This window comes from Aedes aegypti, chromosome 1 (assembly GCF_002204515.2).
Source record: "Aedes aegypti strain LVP_AGWG chromosome 1, AaegL5.0 Primary Assembly, whole genome shotgun sequence".
NCBI classification, from domain to species: Eukaryota; Metazoa; Arthropoda; class Insecta; order Diptera; family Culicidae; genus Aedes; species Aedes aegypti.
In genome coordinates, this window is record NC_035107.1 from 175,161,871 (window position 1) to 175,184,657 (window position 22,787).

General features: G+C 41.0%; 1 protein-coding gene across 2 annotated transcripts in view; it reads right to left on the minus strand.

Moving 5' to 3' along the window:
- The window catches only part of LOC5574581 (protein turtle), a 756,452-nt gene that overhangs the window by 251,751 nt on the left and 481,914 nt on the right, over positions 1–22,787 (minus strand). For both annotated transcript variants that reach the window (XM_021853722.1, XM_021853716.1), the window contains exons 3-4: positions 11,123–11,255; positions 862–1,070 (exon numbers count right to left, since the gene is read on the minus strand). In XM_021853722.1, the coding sequence (XP_021709414.1) occupies positions 862–1,070; positions 11,123–11,255 (342 nt within the window). The remainder of the gene's footprint in view (positions 1–861; positions 1,071–11,122; positions 11,256–22,787) is intronic.

Below are 22,787 nucleotides of genomic sequence, written 5' to 3' on the forward strand. Positions count from 1 at the left end.
ACTTGTTCACAGATCTCATATTATTGATCAATGACCGGCCAAGACCTTACTGTCAGTTGGGATGATGTGGGAATGTCGCTGCTAGGGACCGACAATACCTTTGCATCTCCACAATTACCACGGGAAGAGTGTTTGTTACTGAGAAAAAAAAAGATCTGCATTTTTGTCTCGCGGTTAAAAGATATTGGTAGAAGTTGAAATACGTCGACATGCATAATGTCTTTTCAAAGGTTATTTTTAGTAATGATGAAAAAAGAAGGTTTATGTAAACTAAAATTATATGAAATAAAAAAAGGGTTTATGCCTGCACTTGTAGTGATGAACCATCCAAAGTTTGTTCAAAATCTATATAAACGATATGCTGCGACGACACAAATGTGCTATCACAAGCATGAAACGAGCTCACCTGTTGGTAATCCGTTCAAACATTCGCGACTTAACAGGAAAATCTTTTCGCAAACGCGAACCAAACACTATTGATCTTGATTCAACCTCTCACCACACAAGAGCATGCAAATAAATCAAAAGAACAGAAAATGCAAAGCCAAATTCAATAAATTTCAATGTAATATATAATTCTGAATTGTGTTCTAAGAATCATAAATATAGAAGAGTAAAGTTTCCTTTGGTAGAAAAAAAAAACAAAAAATAAGTTTGACCACATTTGAGTGAAATCCACGCTTTTCATAAAAATAGGAAAAAAAAACACATTAAAAACTGTTCACACTTCGAACCGAACTTTGTATATCTGACTGTCCTAGTCGCAATAATCAATGTACAGCCCAGCAGCTCATAGAATCCCATCCATATGTATCGGCAACTCACGCAAAGCGGTTCGCTACTACAAATCAAATCACTTACCAATAATTGTTAAATTTACGATGCTATTCCTAGTTTGTGCTACGATAAAATCCACCCGACAGCGGTACAAACCGCTGTCGGCTTCACGGGCATTCTGCACCGCAAGCTCACCCGGCTGCTTATCGAACAGAAAGTACGCCCGATTGCCGAACACGGAATCGTCGGACCACCGTTTTGCTGACGTCACATCCCGGCCTCTGGTATCAGCACTGCAATGTGAAAGAGAGAAAGGAATTTCAATCAGACGGTGATGAAATAGGGAACAGGTTTAAATTATGTATAGGGTAAGTTGTGTTGGTAATGCATAGATGAGATGTTCCACATAAAGTTGCAAAGAAGTATAATTTTTTAATCATTATCTTAGTACTTAATCATTCTTCTGTCATTTGAATTTTTATTAAGGATTTTTTTTTTTAATAAAATGCGCATAGCCAAAAATGGCAAATTATCCCGAACAAAACATTGCAAAATTCAAACCTAATATGGGAGAATGAATTTTTTAATTTGAAAAATAAGAGATTTTTTTTGAAAATTGAACAAAAATGCAATTTTCTTGTACCGTCAAACGGGGTAACTTGCAACAATTTTCAACTTCAAAGCTATAGGGATTGAAAGTTTGTGGAATCAGATGAGACAAAAACCATCTGGTACCCTAATCGCCACGTGAATAATACCACGCGGAATTAATTTTATTTGTTCAGTTCGGACTCGATTATCCGAGATTCGATTATCCGGAATTTTTGACTCGATTATCCGGAGTATGTTTTTTGATATTCTTGTTTTTAAGTTTTTATGCATAAATTTGAGAAACATTAATAGTTTTGCAGTTTTGAACGTTATTAAGAAGAGGGGAGTTTAGAAAAGGTTTTTTGGGTATGCTGATAAAAAAAAATAATTATTTCTTCTCAAGACCCCTAATGCTCCTAAAAATAATTTCTGACTACACCACTGTATCATATAAATAATACAACGATAAAAGATTATAATTAGGTTCTTTTCTCGCAGATTATATATTATTATTTAGAGATTCGATCATCCGGAAGATTCGATTATCCAGAGTGAAAAAAATCGATACTCCGGATAATCAAGTCCGTTATTTATTCGGTTTTCTGCTACCTTGAGTATACAATTAAAAGGATAACCTCTATCGTGTTATTATAATCATTTCATTATTTTCTGCAGTAGACGCATGACAATAATCAAAAACAGGCTACTCTACTCTTAAAACAAAAAACTAGTTATTTTTTAATAAATTGTGAGTATTAAACCAATTCGAATAAAAACTCCATTTGCATTGCAAAGGGTGTCCACACGGAGAAACTCTAGCATATCATAAGTATTGACCGTTATTGGAAAGCCCGGAACGTTCTAATGCAACTATTCTGCAAATACAATGGTATTTTAAATTATACTTCACACAACTTATTTTGTTATACATATTCAAATCAAAGCGTCGTATCACATATTGATACACGAGTAAAAATGCGGTACTCGAAATAAGGAGAATGAGTCATAATTTCGGGAGGAAAGTGTGTTTTCAAGTTATGAAAATACACCATGATCAAAAGTCATGAAATCATGAAGCATTTTACCGTAACGCCGGCTATACGTTACGTTTTCAATTTGAAGCGAAGTAAAATGTCAGCTGGAATCCTCAAATCATGAAGCATGTATGCTGAAACCATGAATAAAATTCATGGAAACATAAGCACTATTCATGGATTTAGTCATCTGTCATTTATGATTCCTATTTTTGATACGAAAAGTGGCAATTTCGGTCATAAAATCATAAAGCAGGATCTGATATCACGAACATAATTCATGAAAACATAAGCACTATTCATGTATTTAGATGGCTGTCCTTTATGATTCCGATTTTGGTGCTGAAAAGTGGAAAGATGAGTCATGAAATCATGAAGCGGGATCCCTGAATCATGAACTCATTTCATGAAAACGGAACATTAAACGTCAATTTAGATCCCAGTTTATATTTGCTATTGGTAAACAAATGAAATGAAAATTAAAATCGTTGCGACTTTTGTGCAGGTAGTTTCGTAGTAGGCACGAAAGTCCATCACCTTGTCGAAGTCCCCGGCGGGATTCGAACGAACTGGAATGTTCGCCCGAAATCTTCACGCTATTCTGCACACCGTCCATCATTGCTCTTATTAGTCTTGTGAGCTTCCCGGGAAAGCTGCACTCGTCCATGATTTTCCATAGCTCTTCGCGGTCGATGGTATCATAAGCCGCTTTGAAATCGATGAACAAGTAATGCGTTGGGACTTGGTATTCACGGCATTTCTGGAGGATTCGCCGTACAGTAAAGATTTGATCCGTTGTCGAGCGGCCGTTGATGAAACCAGCTTGATAACTTCCCACAAACTCATTTGCTATTGGTGATAGACGACGGAAGATAATCTGGGATAGTACTTTGTAGGCGACATTCAGGATAGTGATCGCACAATAGTTTTCACATTCCAGTTTGTCGCCCTTCTTGTAGATCGGTCATATGACCCCTTGCTTCCACTCCTCCGGCAGCTTTTCCGTTTCTTAGATTCTGACAATCAGCCGATGCAGACAGGCGGCCAACCTCTCCGGGCCCATTTTGATGAGTTCAGCTCCATACCATCCTTACCAGCGGCCTTGTTATTCTTGAGCTGGTTGATGGCATCCTTAACTTCCCTCAATGTGGGGGCAGGTTGGTTTCCTTCATCCGCTGTGCTGACGTAGTCATTTCCTCCGCTGTCGTGACCCTCGGCGCCTGTGTTCTCCGTGCCATTCAGGTGTTCATCGTAGTGCTGCTTCCACCTTTCAATCAACTCACCTCCGTCCGTCAAGATGCTTCCGTCCTTATCCCTACACATTTCGGCTCGCGACACGAAGCCTTTTCGGGATGCGTTAAGCTTCTCGTAGAACTTTCGCGTTTCTTGTGAACGATGCAGCTGTTCCATTTCTTCACATTCCGCTTCTTCCAGGTGGCGCTTTTTGTCCCGGAATACGCGGGTTTGCTGCTTTCGTTTTCTTTTATATCGCTCCACGTTTTGTCGCATTCCTTGCTGCAGCATTGCAGCCCGCGCTGCATCCTTCTCCTCCAAAACCTGCCTGCATTCTTCATCGAACCAATCGTTACATGTCCTCCTTTCCACGTACCCGACGATGCTCTCGGCTGCGTTGTTGATGGCTGCTTTTTTGTTGCTCCAGCAGTCCTCAAGAGGGGCTTCGTCAAGCTCGCCCTCTTCCGGCAACGCTATCTCGTGATGCTGCGCGTATGCGGCGGCGACGTTCGGTTGGGCCAGTCGCCAGCATATTCCACGTAGGGGAAGTTGTGGTAAAATGAACAGGGGTGGTAAAATAAACGCCGTGCCTTTTACCGAGAAAAAACAAATTTCGATGAATTTTTATGACGCACGGACGATTTAGAGCATAAATCTGAGTGTTCGATTTGATACGTAGGTCAATTGAAGTGAAAATATCAACGAAAACTAAGATTTCCGAAAACCACGTTTGAAAATTTGAACTGACGTTACTTTTAGCTCGGAAGACTTGAAGTTTTTCAGTGAGGTGAATATCGTTATGATATGATGTCAAATCTGAAACCTTAAGAATTTTGTTTGAATGGGTTACAATCATTAATGGATGTTTTTTCGATGGGGCAAAAAAAATTTTCAGAAATATTTGTTATGCTCACGTTTTTTGCATGGTGTTCGTTTTACCACCAACCGCTGTTCATTTTACCCACATAGTGCAGGTAAAATGAACATTTGCAACGCTTTTTGATAGCGATGAAAGTATGTGAAAATTTAGCTATTCTAGTCTGAATCCATGTCGCTGCTATAGATTACATCCCTATTTTTGATGTTGTGCGATAGAACTATAGAAATTTCTCGTTTTTCCATCAGAAACAAGATGATTTCCTTAAGGTGTTCATTTTACCACCCCTTCCCCTATACCTCATTGTAAGATTTAAATTTGGAATAGTTAAGAAGAAAAATCTATCAAAACAAGTGATTTTTTCGTTGTTTGGCCATCTGATCGCTCAAAGTGTATTTCATTGATGATTTCCAAAATATGGATGATGGAAAGTGGTTACGAATATAAAATGGGTGCATTCTTTTTGGTGCATTCAACATTTCAATGGTGCATGTACATTAGGGCGGTTGATTTTTTACACGAGAACACGAAAAATGAAATCAGTGGAAAATTGGGCCACAATCAATTTTATTTCAGTTTATCGTTCTAAATAAACCAAATTTGCGTGAAAATGTGCTTAATGTATGTTATTCTACAACAGAAATATGGTGAGTCATGAACATCATGATGATGATATTTGATAAATGAACAAAGTCTGCATCAAATAGTTCATGTACAGTCACCCCACAGTTATGGATAGCACACTGATGTGGATCAAAGTTGGCTTTAACAGAGAATATCTCATCAAATAGAGTTGCAATTACGTAGAACACATTTTTGAAAAATCGTTGCGTTGGGTCTTACTCACCACTTACTTTATTGACCACCAGATCGGGAAAGAGGGTTTACAAAGATCTTCAACGACTTATATACTATGTGTACCGGAAACGATCTTCTCTACATAATCGACAAGATTGTTTATCACTATCAAGTTGCTCTAGATAAGAACGAGGGGTTTGTTCTACACTATTTATCATCTCCCTTCTTTAATTAAATAATTTCATTATTTCTACGATACTTCAATCACAATTCAATATCTAAAAAAATCTGGTTTGGGGTTTGTTCTAACACTTCGTCTAAGTTTGAACGGTCTCTCAAAACTAATTAATGACGTACTAAATTTTCTTCTACGTTTTGATCCACTTCTTGTGGTTTTCGGAAATATGTAATTATCTTTGACAATTCTCTTTTTAAGTTGATTTTGGCTAGCTAGTTTAACTGCACCACTAATATCTATGCAATAAGTACTAGGACTATTGATTCCAACAATTTTAGCTTCCATCCAATTCCTATCCGTTTTGAACTGATTTTTATACCAGACAAGGTCATCAATTTTAAATTTTTCCCTAACAGTTTCTGTACTACTGACATTTTTAGACGCTTTCTTGTGAAAATCCTTATTTTTCTTTACAATGCGTTTCTCTACAACTTCATCAGAAAAGCTTACTTTATCATCGAATGTTACTTTCTTTTGTTTAACGATCTTTAATTTCGTGTCAAGTTCAGTTTTTGGTACAAATTTAAAAATCATATCATTGGGACTACAACCTAAGACTTGACTGTAGCTATTTCTATTACTCACGAGAAAAATTCTAATCAACTCGTTTAAGTTTTTGTGCATATAGTTTTGATCATTCAAGAGCTTTCTAAGTGATGTCTTAGCGGTCTGAACCGCTCGTTCAGCTTGTCTATAACTAGGACTTTTGATCAACTTTATTCCTAACCATTTTGCCCAACTCTTCAACATCCCGCTTCCAAAAGGTGGTCCATTATCTGAGACAATTGTATCACAATACCCAAAAATCGAAAAAAATGAATCCAAAACATTAATCACCGACTGAGCATCTGTGTTCTTCATGACCTTAACATCCATCCACTTTGAGTACGAGTCTACTATCACCAACAATGTTTTTCCGGCTATATGACAGAAATCCACATGAAGTCTTTCAAACGGTCTGTTCACTGAAGGCCACTGCGTTAATTCTTTGGTAACAGCTCTACCAGTCACACTACACGCTCTACAACCCTTTACGAATCTTTCGATGTCTGTGTCCATACCTCGCCAGTAAACGTACCTGCGTGCCATTTGCTTCATCCGGACTATGCCCAAATGACAGCCATGCAACAGCTCGAGAATACGCTCTCGGCAAGACAAGGGAACCATCACTCTCTCACAGAACATCAGACATTCACCTTCCGTAGACAGGGAACTCACTCTCTCGTAGTAATATTCCGTTACCGCGTGGTCTTCCCAACCGTGACTCACACATTTGTACAACTTCCGAAAGAACTGATCCTTCTGCGTTTCTTTCCCAATCAAGTCCAAATTTATCGGGATTTCTTCTCTCACGTTATTCACTAGGACATCCGAATCTACCCCTGTTTCTCCTTCAATCGGCAATCTTGACAAAGCATCGGCCTCAGGAATTTTCTTTCCCTTTCTATATACAATATCAAAGTCAAAAATCGAGATCGCATACGCATACTTCTGAAGTCTGGCCGCAGCCAGCGGCGGTATACCTTTCTTTTGATTGAAAATCGTCACCAACGGCTTATTGTCCGTCACCACCGTAATTTTCTTCCCAAAGATGTACTTCGCAAACTTAGTCAACGCAAACACTATAGCCAAAGCTTCTCGGTGTAAATTAGGATAGTTCTTCTCCGCGTTAGACAAAGTACTCGAAACGTAAAATACCGGTCTTTCTACCTCACCGATCTTGTGACATAGTACCGCCCCTACACCAACGGCACTTGAATCACATATCACCACGATCGGAAGCTTAGGATCGTATAGCTGTAACACTCTGTTATCTAACAACATTTTCTTGGACTCCTGGAAAACTTTATCGCACTGTTCCGACCACCGAAATTTAACGTTTTTCTTTATCAGCTCATAGAGAGGTGCTAATCGTATCGACAGATTAGGCACGAACTTCGAATAATAATTCACCATTCCCAGGTATGATTTGAGCTGAGCGGCGTCCTTCGGTGTAGGCCCTTTAGCTATCGCTTTCACTTTTTCCTCACAAGGGCTTAATCCGTTCTCCGAGATTTCATGTCCTAAATAGGCTACTTTCTCCACCAAAAACTCACATTTTTCCAGATTAACCTTCACTTTATACCGTTGCAATCGATCGAACACCTCGAGCACTTTTTGCTTCAGACCCTCAATTGTATCACTTCCTACTAGAATGTCGTCAAGATAGCACTGAATCCCTTCCAAGTCCTTCAAAATTTCGTCCATAACTCTCTGGAAAGTGCTTGCTGCACTCGTTATACCGAACGGTAGACGCAAATATTCGAATAGTCCCTTATGAGTGTTAATCGTCAAGTATTTACGCGATTCTTCAGACACCCTCACTTGCATGTATGCGCCAGACAAATCTATTTTCGCATAATAGCGATAACCACTGAGATTGGCGAAAATATCACTTATGTTGGGGAGCGGATAATGTTCTGTATTAATGACCTTATTGATCGTAACCTTGCAATCAACGCATAGCCTAATGTTACCATCACTTTTCGGGACTATCACTATCGGAGAAGCCCAATCGCTCCTCTTCACCGGCTTGATAATATTCTCTCGCACTAGCCGATCTAACTCGTCACTCACCTTCTCTTTTAAAGCGTATGGTACCTCATTGGCCCTATAGAAAATCGGACGCGCATCGTCCCTCAAGTGTATCTCAGCCATGAAACCCTCGATTGGTTCATCCAGATTCTTCGTAATAATTCCACTGTATCTAGATCTAATCTGCGATAGCAATATTGCGCGTTCTCTATCTAATCCCCGGTTCTCATAACCCCTAATAGAGTTCACAAACCGATCTCTCCAGCCGGGATACAAAACGTCCAGCCAATTTCGTCCTAACAATGGCACAAAACTTTTGTTGCTTTGCCTTTTCACTATCACCGCACTCAACAAGTGAACACTCTCATCATTAGGCTTTTGTACTTCAACTTGAAGCTCTCCCATTATCACCAATTTATCCCCAGTCATTACTACCAATTGGACCTCAGATTTTCTTAGCGGATGTTGGGCAAAATGTATCCTATAATCTCTGTCTGACATAATCGTATAAGTTGCTCCTGAATCTACCTCAAAACTAATGCACTTACCATATAGTCAAAGATCGTGATAAAGCGCTTCCGATGCCACGTGGTTGATGGCGCGTGGCCTGCTACCGTCCGAACATGTGCTCGAACCGTCGTCGTCCGTAGCACTCGCCGCAGAATTTACTCTTTCCGTTGGGAATCGACAAAACCTCGCTATGTGTCCCAACTTGGAACAGTTGTAACACCTCACATTAGATCTCTTCTTCCGTGGTCCCACGTTTGACCACGAATTTCGGCGACCGTAACTAGTTGAACTCCGACGGCCTCTGGAACCATTCCGCTCACGACTTCTTCCTCGGTCTCTTCTAGCATAGTTTCCAGCATTGGTATTCACCCGATTCACAGCACCATTCTTCACTTTCATTTTCGTCATGTCTTCTTCAATTTGTTCTAGCACTTTTGCCTTAGCCACTGCTTGCTCAAAAGTCGAATTATCGTCACTGTTCATCAATTCACCCTGAATCTTGGTATTTGAGATACCGGCGATGAATTTGTCACGCAACGCTTTGTCCAAAAAGTCCCCGAACTCACAATGCTTAGACAACGCTTGAAGTTCCACTGCGAAACCTGCCACCTTCTCAAATTCTTGCTGGTTCCGCTTAAAAAAATTAACCGACTGAGCAATTCGATTACGTTTCGGGCTAAAATACGTTTTTAGCTTTGTCACTACCACTTCGTACGTTACATCCTTGTGCGTCTTCGGGTACAATAACTGGTTCAACTTTCTCAGCGCGGGGAGGCCGATATAGTGGACGATCAGTTTTCTTTTGAAGGTATCATCCGTAATACCGTTGAGCTCGAAAAAATTCTCGGCCCGCTCCATGTATTCGTCAAAATCCGCGCTCGGCACAAAATTATCCAAAGATCCAATCAATTTCGCACCAACACTCACGTTTTCTTCACTCATCTTCTTCTTACTACTTTCACCTAGCATATTTGCACGTTTTCTAACCTCACGACACCACGTGATTTACACTCGTCGCCACTGAAAAATCGTTGCGTTGGGTCTTACTCACCACTTACTTTATTGACCACCAGATCGGGAAAGAGGGTTTACAAAGATCTTCAACGACTTATATACTATGTGTACCGGAAACGATCTTCTCTACATAATCGACAAGATTGTTTATCACTATCAAGTTGCTCTAGATAAGAACGAGGGGTTTGTTCTACACTATTTATCAATTTTATCTACGTGAACCATAAATCTGTACAGCATTGCAATCAATCATAACATTATCTAGCATATTTTATTCGTCCGTATGAAATAAAATGTTATCCGTATTCATAGAATCTTTGATTCATAACTGTGGGGCATTGAAACCCGTACCAGAGTTATGAATCAACGATAAGACGATTTTATATAAGATTTTATAGCGTTCTGATCCATAATATGAGTCGGTTTCATTCATAATATGGACCCTCCTGTTCCACTGATCCACAACTGTGGGATGGACAACGTTTGACATTTCTTTCGAAATCGACACTTTTTCGTAAATAACTGCGATTTTTTTGTATGTTTTCTCGTAAATAACTATATTCAGCATTGCCAGGCGGGTAATTTTGTTTTGAACATGGTCACCATGATGTGTAATCATATTTTATTCTAAATAATGACCCTTAGCTGATCCATAACTGTGAGGTGACTGTAAACCATTATTATATGTCCATTATTTAGGTTAGCAAAATACATGACAAAAATTGTCCTATATGGCGAGGTTATGTCAGAATTTTTCGCATTTCTTATAGACCATACTGTAAAAATGTTCTTTGCACTTTCTCATTGCAGTAGGCTGTTTTTACCACGCAAATCCGTCATGAAACAACCTACTTTCCTACACTGAATTAGGCAGCGAGCTAATAGTCATAACACATCAGGAATCAGTTGTGTAATGAATATTACGTAACGCTTTTTCATTACGCAACTGTTTTGTAATGATTCAATATTCAAAAAAAAAAGATATTTAAAAAAACGTTGGATGCGTTGTTCTTAACTTCTAATACCTTCAAGAGGTCTTCGACGAAATTGCAAAAAGTTTTGTATGCAACTCGTTGCAGAACTCGATTTTTACAGCACACGTCGTGAATATATGACTCGTGTCGTATGAATCACCATTCTTCAACTTGTTACAACTTTTGCAAACTTAAATAATGTACATTAAGCCATTCCTATTCAACCACCAATACTTGGAGAGTTGTAACATTTTTCAGTCACCTTATTAACTTTAGAAAACAGCGAAATTTGTGTTATGGTTTTTTTGAACCTGACGACCTCAATAAAATTAGTTCAATAAGGCATTTTTTTTTCTTATAAAATCCGATGATGTACCATCATAGACGAAACCTTTTCCGTCCAAATTTTGTACAGTTGTCCAAATGGACCCGAAGATCCTCAATCTAAAAAAATACCACTATGCCCACCCTAATATGCTTGCTAAGTATATAATCAGCTTACCTGTAGATAGGCGAGCCCTTATCTTCCCGGTACCATAGGACCAGGACGACGCTATCCCCCGGCTCGTGTGTGCTAATATTGCAGGGCAGATAGATGGTCTCCCCCACCAGGGCCTCCATGGTGACGAGTGGCACTGAAAAGGAAAAATGGAAAACAAAACGGCAAAATAAGTCAGAGGGAATTGTTTGGGAATGGTATATAAAATGGATGATTTTTTTTCGGTAGTCAGTGGTTCATTTTGCAAACGGTAAAGAACTGTTTGATGTAGGTATCGTAAAACAAAAGCTCGACCAGAAAAGCAAAGTATTAAATATCGGCTTTTGTGTGCAGTGGATTTGTATTTCAGGCAGCTTCCGTGCACGCTTTCGTCAGACTGATAGAATACTGCGGGAATGCGAGCTCTGATTTTCCAGCTATTTATTTGGACGACTGAAAGCTGTTTGGTAGGCGAGGGTCACAAATCCATTATTTGAATGAAACAAACAAGAGTATTACATTGCTGCTTTCAACGGTTCCCGTGTGAAATACAAAACCAAACCAATAAGAGTGGGGGATGCATGGGTAAAATTGACATTCATTGGATTCTCGAAATTTTTGATCTTAATGGATGAGACGGTGTCCATTTTGTACGTAACGCTTTTTTTTTAATTCTGAGTTCATTAAAACAACCACATCTTCTTCTTCTTCTTGGCATGACGTCCACACTGGGACAGATTTAGAGATTAATCGATGACCGTGATTCCAAACACTAGAAGAATTTTGTGATCGACCCTGAAAATTCAACTGAAATTCCTTGAAAAACGGATGGGAAATAAAACTTTGATATTGAAAATTTCAATCAAATCTGACGTCAGGCTCGCATGAATGATGAATGCATCCCGATAATACAAACACATAAAACAGGTTGTGTTCCACAAGGAATGTAAAGCCAACGTAAGAAGGTGTTCAAAACGATTTTCCCTAACATCAGCTAATTCAAAACTGCCTACTGATTATTTTGTTCTAGATCAGCGCAGCGAATTGTATAGTGTGACAGTTATGCGTAGAAATACAGTAGTGGGACAGTTATGCGTGGAAATTCAACAATGGGACAAATTGACTTGGCTTGCTTTTCATTGAGTTTCCGAACAAAGTTAATTTTCGGTGTGTGTTTTCTAAAACTATACGTAAAAATAAACTGTTTGATGACAAAAAGTCAAAATGCACAAAAAGTAACATGGGACAATTATGCGTATAACGGCAGTAATATCATCGATCCCCGTGGAAAAAGTCATCGGAAAAGCATTTTTCCGATGACCTTTTTCAAACTACTATCGGTTGGAATTATATGCTGAGTTCATATTTCGCATAGAAGGGAGCTATGAGCATTCTATTTTTTCCAAAATTTTGACATTTAGCAGCACTGGTAGCAGCTACCATGAGACTTAATGGCCAGGGAAGTCAAGGAAATTCCAACTACGAAAAGATCCTGGACCGACCGGGAATCGAACTCAGACACCTTCAGCATGGCTTTGCTTCGTAGCCGCGGACTCTAACCACTCGGCTAAGGAAGGACCCTATTGGCATTTGTCAATTATTTATAACAAATCAGATATTGGATGTGGCTACGAGAATAATTAAGAGATTATAGCAAGTATGTGGTATATACATGAGGAAAAATTACACAATTAACTCTTTAATACACATTTGCCAAGGGCGAAAAGCCACTCGAATAAAGATAAATAATAATACACATTTTGACGGCGCACATGTTGGAATCCTCTCGTCCGATGAGGTTTACGGTAGCAATGACGATGGGCGCTTCTACGAGTGGCTTTGACTGATTTTCTTCAGTCATCTCGTAAGAATCATACGTTGGCGCACCGATTCCTGCAGCCAATTCTGGAAGCAAGAGTCAATCTACAAATCTTGAGCGATTTGTGCTTCAATTTCTCCCATACCATGACTTTCACCCCCCTTTCTAGCCTTTTTGCCCCCCAAATTAAGTTTTACTAATTTTCGCCCTCCTTGACCTGAAAATCGCCCCAGCGGGGTGAATTCGCCCACTTTGGGAATCACTGCTTTATACCCTTAGAATAGCAGCTGATGCTCCTCCTTTTCATATTCTTTGCTTTCTGATCTGGGAAATAGGCTATATGAAATTGATGTCTTGGCAATGGATGTACAAGATGAGCATTACGCTGTTATTATTTATTTTATTTATTTATTTATTCACTGTCTTGAATCTAGTACGATTCCCCAGACTGTCTCTTACTCTAAAACACTAATTCTATTTTTAAACACAGATTTGGATACATGAAAGTCAAACAAGTCACTCACACTATTGAATAATCGAGAACATACACATAACGGATTGTTGAAGCCATAGGAAGTTCTATGCCGTCTGATGAGCAGCAAATCACGTTGTCGCAGATGTCGGTTTGGTGCGTAGAACGAAACATTTTGCTGGAGCGATGGACAGTCAAGATTTCCTCTGATCAAGTCAAACATAAAAAGCCTTTGTAGGTTACTGCGTCTCGAAGAATTATTGCATCCCGACGGCACTGCAGCAGCGTCCTCGGAAACATCCTCAAATTGCTGTATTGTCAATTATTCGTAATAAATCAGATATTGTATGATGCTACGAGATTAATTAAGAGATTGTAGCTAGTATGTGGTAAACACACTTGGAACTATTACACAAATAACTCTTTAGTACACATTTGTTGGCCCTGAAAAGGGCCAATTGAATTGTTGAATTCGAGTAACACGGACACATTTTGACGGTGTACTGGATGAAATCCTCATTGTCCGATGAGGTTTGCGGTGGCGGCTTCTTCGGGGTCTTCTTCATCGTGGCGGTCTTTGAAACTTGGATGGGTTTTGCTTAGAAACTGCCTTCTTTTTCTCCTCTTTCTTCTCGGATGCCAGCCACAGCCACAGTTTCCCGGGAATGCACTTCACTCTTGCCAATCTTGTCGACATCACAGTTGTAGTTTCTGCCGATGTATTTCTCGATCACTTGCAGGGAGGACCCGTTCCGTTCGTTTAGGGCTGCGATGGCGGCCACAAACATCTCATTCTCCTGTGGACTGCTTCCTCTTCTTCTTCTTCTTCTTGGCGGCGGCAGCGGTGATTGCTTTGGCTTTGGACGGCATCTTCTCTCGGTCGGTCGACGGTCAGTTTGATTTGAGCGAAGTAAGACACACGGGGGGTCCTTCGTTATCGATGTCTGTGCCTGAGAAGCACGCCCAGTCAGAGTAAGCCGATCTGCTGCTCGTGGATTCGAGTACCACCAGTCGACGAGCTTTCCGTAACGAAATTTTTCTCTACTTTGTCCCTGCCGAGGATGGGGCGTTACGCATAAGGACATTAGGCGTAACGATAATTATATGCCTTCATTAAATAGCTACCTGATCTTCTATGAAACTGCTTTATGCCAAATGTCTTTAAGCGTAACGTCCTTATGCGAAACGGTCATCCCCGTGCCTGCCACACGATGTACACATGTAAAAATATTCAATTAGCAAAGCAAGGTCTCAGTAAATAACTGTGGAAGTGCTCATTAGAACACTGAGCTGAGAAGTAGGTAAGTTTTTTATAGTAAAGCTATAAAAAACAAAATGAAGTTGTTCGGCTGTACTTTATAGTAATGAATATCAAGCCTGACATTTTTTTCCTTCGCAATTTTCATATTTTAGAAGTGTGAAGTAAAATTGTTTTCATTGAACAATATAAAATTATTTCTATACTCTTCTACAATTTTTAAGATGAGCGACGCTTGTAGTCCACTGTTAAAAATGGTAAAAGTTTATCAAGATATTGAGGATAAAACAATTTCTAGAAACTGTTACCAGACATATTTTGATTCTTTTTAATGGTACCCCAAGACAATCTGGGGTAACTTCAGGACCACTAAAACCGTACTTCCTGTATGTCCTTAGTTTTTCTGGAGTTCTTTTCCAACGAAATCCATCAAGGAACATGAAAGTTATGCAAACTTTAGTGCATGTACCAACATATGAAGAGCTTGTTGGCAGAAAGTTATAGGCAAAAAAGCAAGTTTTTTTGCATGAGCGTTTAGTCAAAATTATAGTATGATATAGTGAATTTTATCCGAAAATGTTACGCTGTGCTTAAATCAATTTTAGACATGATTGCATTGAAGTTTTCTAATTGTTAATTTTAACCGTGTTCTTGATTGATTGGCTGCCATTCAACTTTGAGCCAGGTGTTTAATGCCTGCGTCCCAGCTTGTCGAAACTTTACCTCAGTGGAAACTTATTTTCCAGTTTACCTCTAATCCAATCCTTTGGGTAATCCCCGAAGGGACGATGATCGAATATCAATAACCCCCAAAAAGAATTTTGAGGGCCCAAACCAAATTCCAAATCACCGCCCGTATTTAACAGGATTCTTTAATTAAAATTATTCCACTCTAATCACGTAACGCCTTCGGCCCCCTGTCAGCCAGTCAGGTTTTGCACGTGTTTCGCTCCACTAGTGCTAGGCCATTCACAACGGTTTTCTTCTACTGTGAAAGACACAATACAGCCAACTGGCAAAGCGGTTTCAAAAGAGCCGGGGAAGCATTAGCAGTGCTTAAATTATCCTGATTACATTAGGCCCCATCAGTTCTTTCTCAGCTGGGAGATGAAATCTTGCTTTTGGGCCCGATAATTTCATGCGATAGAAAATCAATTTCGAAGGAATTTTTCATTCCCAATCACTGTAACGGTTTTCCTCCCATTTGATTCCCCCATCTGTTCAATTTTGCTCGCACATCACCATAGGCTACACGGTTAAAAATAATTTGAAATATCACGTCATTCTAGCTGCATATTAGTACCGTCACAACAACATCTTAACAACGTACGGAATCAGCTAGCGACACTTGTAAATCGGGGTCTAGTAATCTATAGGACTGGTTAAAAAAATATATGAATGAGATTTGAACTCTGGTCTAGCGAGTTAGAATCTCTCGGTCGTTTTAACGCACTGAGAGATAAGCGTTCAATTTGCTACAGGCTTTGTGCTGCCATTCGAAATTGGTTTCTTGGCATGTTCATCCGATAACGTTCTTTCGATAACGAAATATTGTTGTGAAATAGATGCGATCGAATTCACTTACGTCCGATTATAAATACATTTTTTTTGCTGTGCATAGCGCTGTTGATTTGCTATGTAGCAAATGCGAGTGCCATGCGGAAAATCGTTCATAAGCCGCAGTCTGGCAACAACTATTTCCTCCTAAAGTGTTCGGAAGGAAGAAAGCATCGAAGCTGTTCGCCCAATAATGGCAATGGTAATGAAAGAAAATATGTATCCATTAATATATCGTTACCCTACAGCATATTTTGCTGTTTCACGTTTGGTGGGGCATGAGGTGTGAGTTAGACGATTTGTCGGAACGAAATGTCAACAGGAAATACTTCGAATGAAATGTCCCCTGAAGACGGAAATATTAGAGAGATGTCTACAATTCTCCTACACAAATTATGAACTGATTTAGCAAATGAAATGTAATATGTTAACAAATTAAAAAACAGCTGAATTTACGTAGATGAAAAACCGAATTTAGTACTATACCATTTAATTCCACTAGAGTTTGTATCTTTTGACAGATACGCCTATTTCGACCTCAACTGTAAGGCCGTCTTCAATGTCGTGTACTAGACTCGACTTCGAGAGCCAAAGTATGGCCGTCGATATTATGTGTTTCGTTTCCCTAATTCGTTCGACCTATGCCTTTTCGACCTGTTGCCCATCTACCTTCTGCCATAGCATCGCTACTCGACACGATTCTCTACACTACTAGCAGGAACTGCTCGGAATTAGTTGGATATGATTAGTGGCACTGTTTTCGGCAAATTAGTGGGGAATTGATATTTCCGTTCGGATTGGCAAATAGGTCTTCCACGCAATTCACTAATTATAACGGCGTTCGGTGCGATTGTGTTCATTTGAGCGACACGCAATGTGCCAAACATCGGTCGTTTACAGATGGGATTATATTTTTGTGTGTAGGTAGGTACGTTTCGATAAATGAAGAAATACGTTATGGGATATTTTCGCCGCTGCACGAAAGCGAGCGCTCGGGGAGACAAATTACAAATGAGATTACGATTATTATTATTTTCAAATCGTATTTTCCACGCAACGCCACACAAAGGGTGGGAGAACTTGTTGGGAGCGATTCAGGAGCAGAACAGGCGGTGGAAACATAATGTCATCTGATTGCTGCCAGCGAAAGAGTCCCGATGAAAAATGGGGGGAAAAGAGCGAGAATATATCTCATTGAAACAAATCTGTCGGTGAGAATATGGCAAAATGATGTGGGAGTTGGTTGGAAAGCATGGAAACTTCGTAAAAAAATGGATATTGAATATTGTTAGATCGACGTCTTATTTAGATCGACTTGATAAACTGACATGTGGATGAAAGTATAATTATGTTTCAAATTGATATCATTCTACGTAGTTACACCGTTTCCAGTATATTTTTATACCAATTCAATTATTTAGCACTTTTCTTACTGACACCATTGGTAGTTTTATTTGTAGAAAGGTACCCTATAACGAAGTTCGCTAATTGTTGAACGGTCAAAATGCTCGCTAATTGTTGAACACGCCATAAGGAATACACGGGCTGTTCAACAATAGGCGTGGTTTTTAGTCGTTTAACATATGGCGAATTGCCCTAATACTGATTCACTACTCAACATATATTATGAACATTTGAACCTATTTCATTATGAATTTGTTTATTTGATTCTACATCAATTAACTTGATAAAACCTCGCTAATTCACTCGGTTCGTGGCCGCCTCTCTCCATCCTCTACTGCGACCCACACTCTCCAGGTCTTGGTGCCAACCCACCTTGCTCGTTGCGCCATGCACCTTTTTGTTCCGACCGGATTTGAAACGAACACCAACTCTATAGGGCTGTTGTCTGGTATTCTTGCAATATGCTCTGCCCAGCGCATCTTTCCAGCTTTGGCCACCTTCTGGATACTGGGTTCGCCGTAGAATTTGGCGAGCTCGTGGTTTGCCGCCACACATCGTTTTCTTGCACGCAGCCAAAGATCGTCCTAAACACCCGCCGTTTGAAAACCCCCAAGATCTTTCAAATCCTCCTCGACCATAGTCCATGTTACATGTTCTTATGAGCTTTTTGTACATGGTACATTTGGTGCGGGTGTGAATCTTTTTTGACCGCAGCTCCTTCTGGAAACCATAGTAGGCGCGACTTCCACAGGTGATGTGCCTTCGTATTGCCCAACTAACATTGTTGTCAGCCATCAGTAAGAATCCAAGAAAGACGAAGTCATCAACCACCTCGAAAATATCCCCGTCTATCGTGACACTCGAACACGAAAATCATGCTTCGACTGTTGAGCCCGGCTCTCCGCATGACACCTGCAAGCGCAATATTGAACAGCAGGCACGAAAGACACCCTGTCGGAAAGATTCGAACGAACTGGAGTGTTCGTCCGAGATCTTCAGGCAGTTTTGCACACCATTCATCGTTGCTATAATCGATCTTGTGAGTTTTCTGGGAAAGCTTTCTCGTCTTTGATTTTCCATAGCTCTACACGGTCAATGTTGTCATATGCAGCTTTAAATTCGATGAAAATAGTAGCTGGTAATCACGGCGTTTCTGGAAGATTTGCCGCACGGAAGTTATCTGGTCCATTATCGAGTGGCCGTCGATGAAACCTGCTTGATAACTTCCCACGAAATTGCTTGTTTAGGTGATAGACGACGGAAGATAATCTGGGATATCTCATTGTTTACGGCGTTTGCGATAGTAATTGCACGATAATTTTCACAATCCCGTTTATCACCTTTTTTGTAAATGGGGCATATAATACCTTGCTTCCACTCCTCCCAGATTCCGACCATCAGACGATGCAGACAAGCGGCCAACCTGTCCGGGCCCATCTTGATGAGTTCGGCTCCGATACCATCCTTGCCAGTGGCCTTGTTGTTTTTGAGCTGTTGAACAACATCCTTAGCTTCCCCCATCGTGGAAGCTGGTTGGTTTCCACTGTGCACTGTGCTGACGAAACCATCACCTACGCTGTCCTGACCCTCTGTGCCTGTGTTCTCAGCGCCATTCAGGTTATCGTCTTAATGCTTCTTCCACCTTTTGATCACCTCGCGTCGGTCAGTCAAGATGCTCTTGTCTTTATCCCAGCACATTTCAGATCGTGGCAGGAAGGCTTTCCACATTTTGCCGAGCTCCAATGTTGCAGCATAGCAGCCCACGCTGCATTCTTCTCCTCAAAAACCTGCTGACACTCTTCGTCGAACCAATCGTTGTTTTAACTTCGTTCAATGTATCCAACAATGTTTTCTGCAACGTTGTTGATGACTGCTTTGACTCTCCTTCAAAAGCCCTCAAGAGGGCACTATCGAGCTCACTCTCATCCGGAAACGTTGTCTCAAGATGCAGGGTGAATGTATTGGCAACATCTGGTTCTTTCAGTCGCGTTAGATTGTACCGAAACTGGCATCGGTATCGTACACCGTTGAGTACGGATATTTTTGGGCCCATTTTCACCATCACCATGTTGTGGTCAAAGTCAAAATAAGCGTCACGACAGGTTTCGACGTTGGTTATGTCGGAGAAGTGCCGTCCATCGATCAAAACATGGTCGATTTGCGATTCTGTCTACTGGGGTGATCTCAAGGTGTACTGATACGGTGTACTGAAGGTGTACTATCAAAATGATCTTAGGAGATCTAAACGCTCAGGTTGGCCAGGAGGAGGAATTCTGACTAACTATTGGAAAGTTCAGCGCCCACCGGCTGACGAACGAAAACGGCTTACGACTAATTGCTTTCACCTCCTTCAAGAATATGGCCATTCGTATCACATATTTCCAGCACAGCCTTCCATACCGATACACCTGGAGATCACCACAACAAATAGAATCACAAATCGACCACGTTCTGATTAATGGACGGCACTTCTCCGACATTATCGACGTCAGGACCTATCGTGGCGCTAACATCAACTCTGACCACTATCTGAAACTGCGCCTAAACCTCTCCGTCGTTAGCAACGTACGGTTCCGACGGCAGCCCCGGTATCACCTAGAGTGGTTTAAGCAACCGAATGTCACAACTGCGTACGCGCAGCATCTCGAGGCTGCATTACCGGAAGAGAGTGAGCTGGATGAAGCCCCTCTTGAGGACTGCTGAAGAAATTTGAAAGCAGCCATCAACAATGCAGCTGAGAGCAACGTTGGGTACGTGGGACGGAACGATTCGTTTGACGAGGAATGTAGGCACATTTTGGGGGAGAAGAATGCAACGCGGGCGGTTATGCTGCAGCAAGGGACCCGGCAGAACGTGGAACGTTATAGACGGAAACGACAACAGCAGACCCGCCTTTTTCGGGAGAAAAATGCCGCCTGGAGGAGACGGACTGCGAGGAAATGGAACAGCTGTGCCGGTCTCAAGAAACACGTAAGTTCTATCAGAAGCTCAACGCATGCCGCAACGGCTTCGTGCTGCAAACCGAGGTGTGCAGGGATAATAATAGGAGCATTTTGACGGACGAGCGTGAGGTGATCGAAAGGTGGAAGCAGTACTTCGACGAATAAGTAAATGGCGCTGAGAGCACAGGCAATAAAGGACGGGACAACGGAGGAAATGCCTTCGTCAGTAGTGCGGGCGATGGAAACCAACAAGTCCCCATTTGGAGGGAGGTTAAGGTTGCCATTCACCAGCTCAAGAACAATAAAGCTGCTGGTAAGGTTGGTATCGGAGCTGAACTCATAAAGATGGACCCGGAGAGGCTGGCCATTTGTCTGCATCGGCTGATAGTCATAATCTGGGAAACATAACAGCTACCAGAGGAGTGGAAGGAATGGGTAATATGCCCCATTTCCAAGAATGGCGACAAATTAGATTGTGAGAACTTTCGAGCGATCACCATACTTAATGCAGCCTACAAAGTATTATCCCAGATCATCTTCCGTCGTCTGTCAACTGTAGTAAACGAGTTCGTGGGAATTTATCAAGCCGGCTTCGTTGACGGCCAAACGACAACGGACCAGATCTTTACTGTACGGCAAATCCTTCAAAAATGCCTTGAATAACAGGTCCCAACGCATGACCTTTTCATCGATTTCAAGGCGGCATACGAAAGTATCGACCACGTAGAGCTATGGAAAATCATGGACGAGAAAAGCTTTCCCGGGAAGCTTACGAGACTGATAAGAGCGACAAAGGAAGATGTGCAAAATTGTGAAGGTTTCAGACAAACACTCCAGTTCATTTGAATCCCGCCGGTTACTACGACTTTCGTGCCTGTTGATCAATATTGCACTGGAAGGTATTATGAGGAGAGCCGAGCTTTACAGCCGGTGTAGGATTTTTACGGGGTCCAGTCAGTTTGTTGGCTTCGCGGATGATATGGACATTGTCACCCGAACATTTCAGAAGGTGGCAGACCTGTACACCCGCCTGAAACGCGAGGCAGCAAAAGTTGGACTGGTGGTGAATTCGACCAAGACAAAGTACATGCTACGATAGACGGGGATACGTTCGAGGTGGTTAACGAGTTCGTCTACCTGTCTGGATCCTTGTTGACGACTGAAAATAACGTTAGCCGTGAAATACGGAGGCGCATCATCAGCGAAAATCCAAAACTGGAAGAATACGCTGGGCGTGTCATGTTGCAAGAATGCCAGACAGCAACATTGCATAGATGGTGTTTGCTGTAAATCCGGTTGGTACAAGAAGGCGTGGAGCTCAGCGAGCTAGGTGGTTGGATCAAGTGCGTATCCATGTAGTGAGCGTGGGGCAGAACCGAGGATGGAGAGATGCGGCCACGAACCGAGTATTGTGGCGTGAAATTGTTGGTTCAGTGTTATCTGTTTAGATGTTAACTAAATAAATGGATGAAAGGCTGTGCGGGAATAGGTGCTACGAGTGGTCATGCTCTTAGAGGCGACGAAATCTATCATTCGTAGACCGTCTTCGTCAGCCGGCAGGCGCTGAACTTTCCAATCGTTGGTCTGAGCTCATACTCCTGAGCGTTTAACTCTCCTATGATGATTTTGATGTGGTGGCTTGGACAGCGGTCGTACTCGCGTTCGAGTGGCGCGTAAAATGCGTCCTTGTTATCATCAGTGCTTCCAGAGTGCGGGCTATGTACAGTTGTGTTCAGGAAAGCCGATTTTCATACAAAATGCTTAACTTTAGCATGCTGGAACTTTGTTTCCCTATGAGCAATCGACATGAAATTTTGGCAGAGAACTACAAATATCCTCAATTTCATTTTCACAAAATATGAAATTTCTTACAGTGCTGGCTAAGAAATTAAGTACCAGTTTCATAGTTTTGTAAAAAAATGGTTTGTTTATTCATTTACAGTTTTGGTGGAAATTGTCGAATCGATGAGTAAAGATAAATTAAACAACTCATATTACTGCACTTCCGTGAATCGCAAGTCAGTCTCATCTGCATTTTCGTCAAAATTGAGTTGAGTTTTCAACATATCTTCCAGTGCTCTTTTAGCTGCCTAATGAGATAATAAGATTTGTTCGGAAAGAGTAGGAAAAAACAGCAAGCCAAATTGTCCCATAATGAAAAATAACCACATGCCTAAAAATGAACCGTGTTCTGATCATTTTTATATTTTTCTCAGAAAAGTATCGTAGTGAAAAGC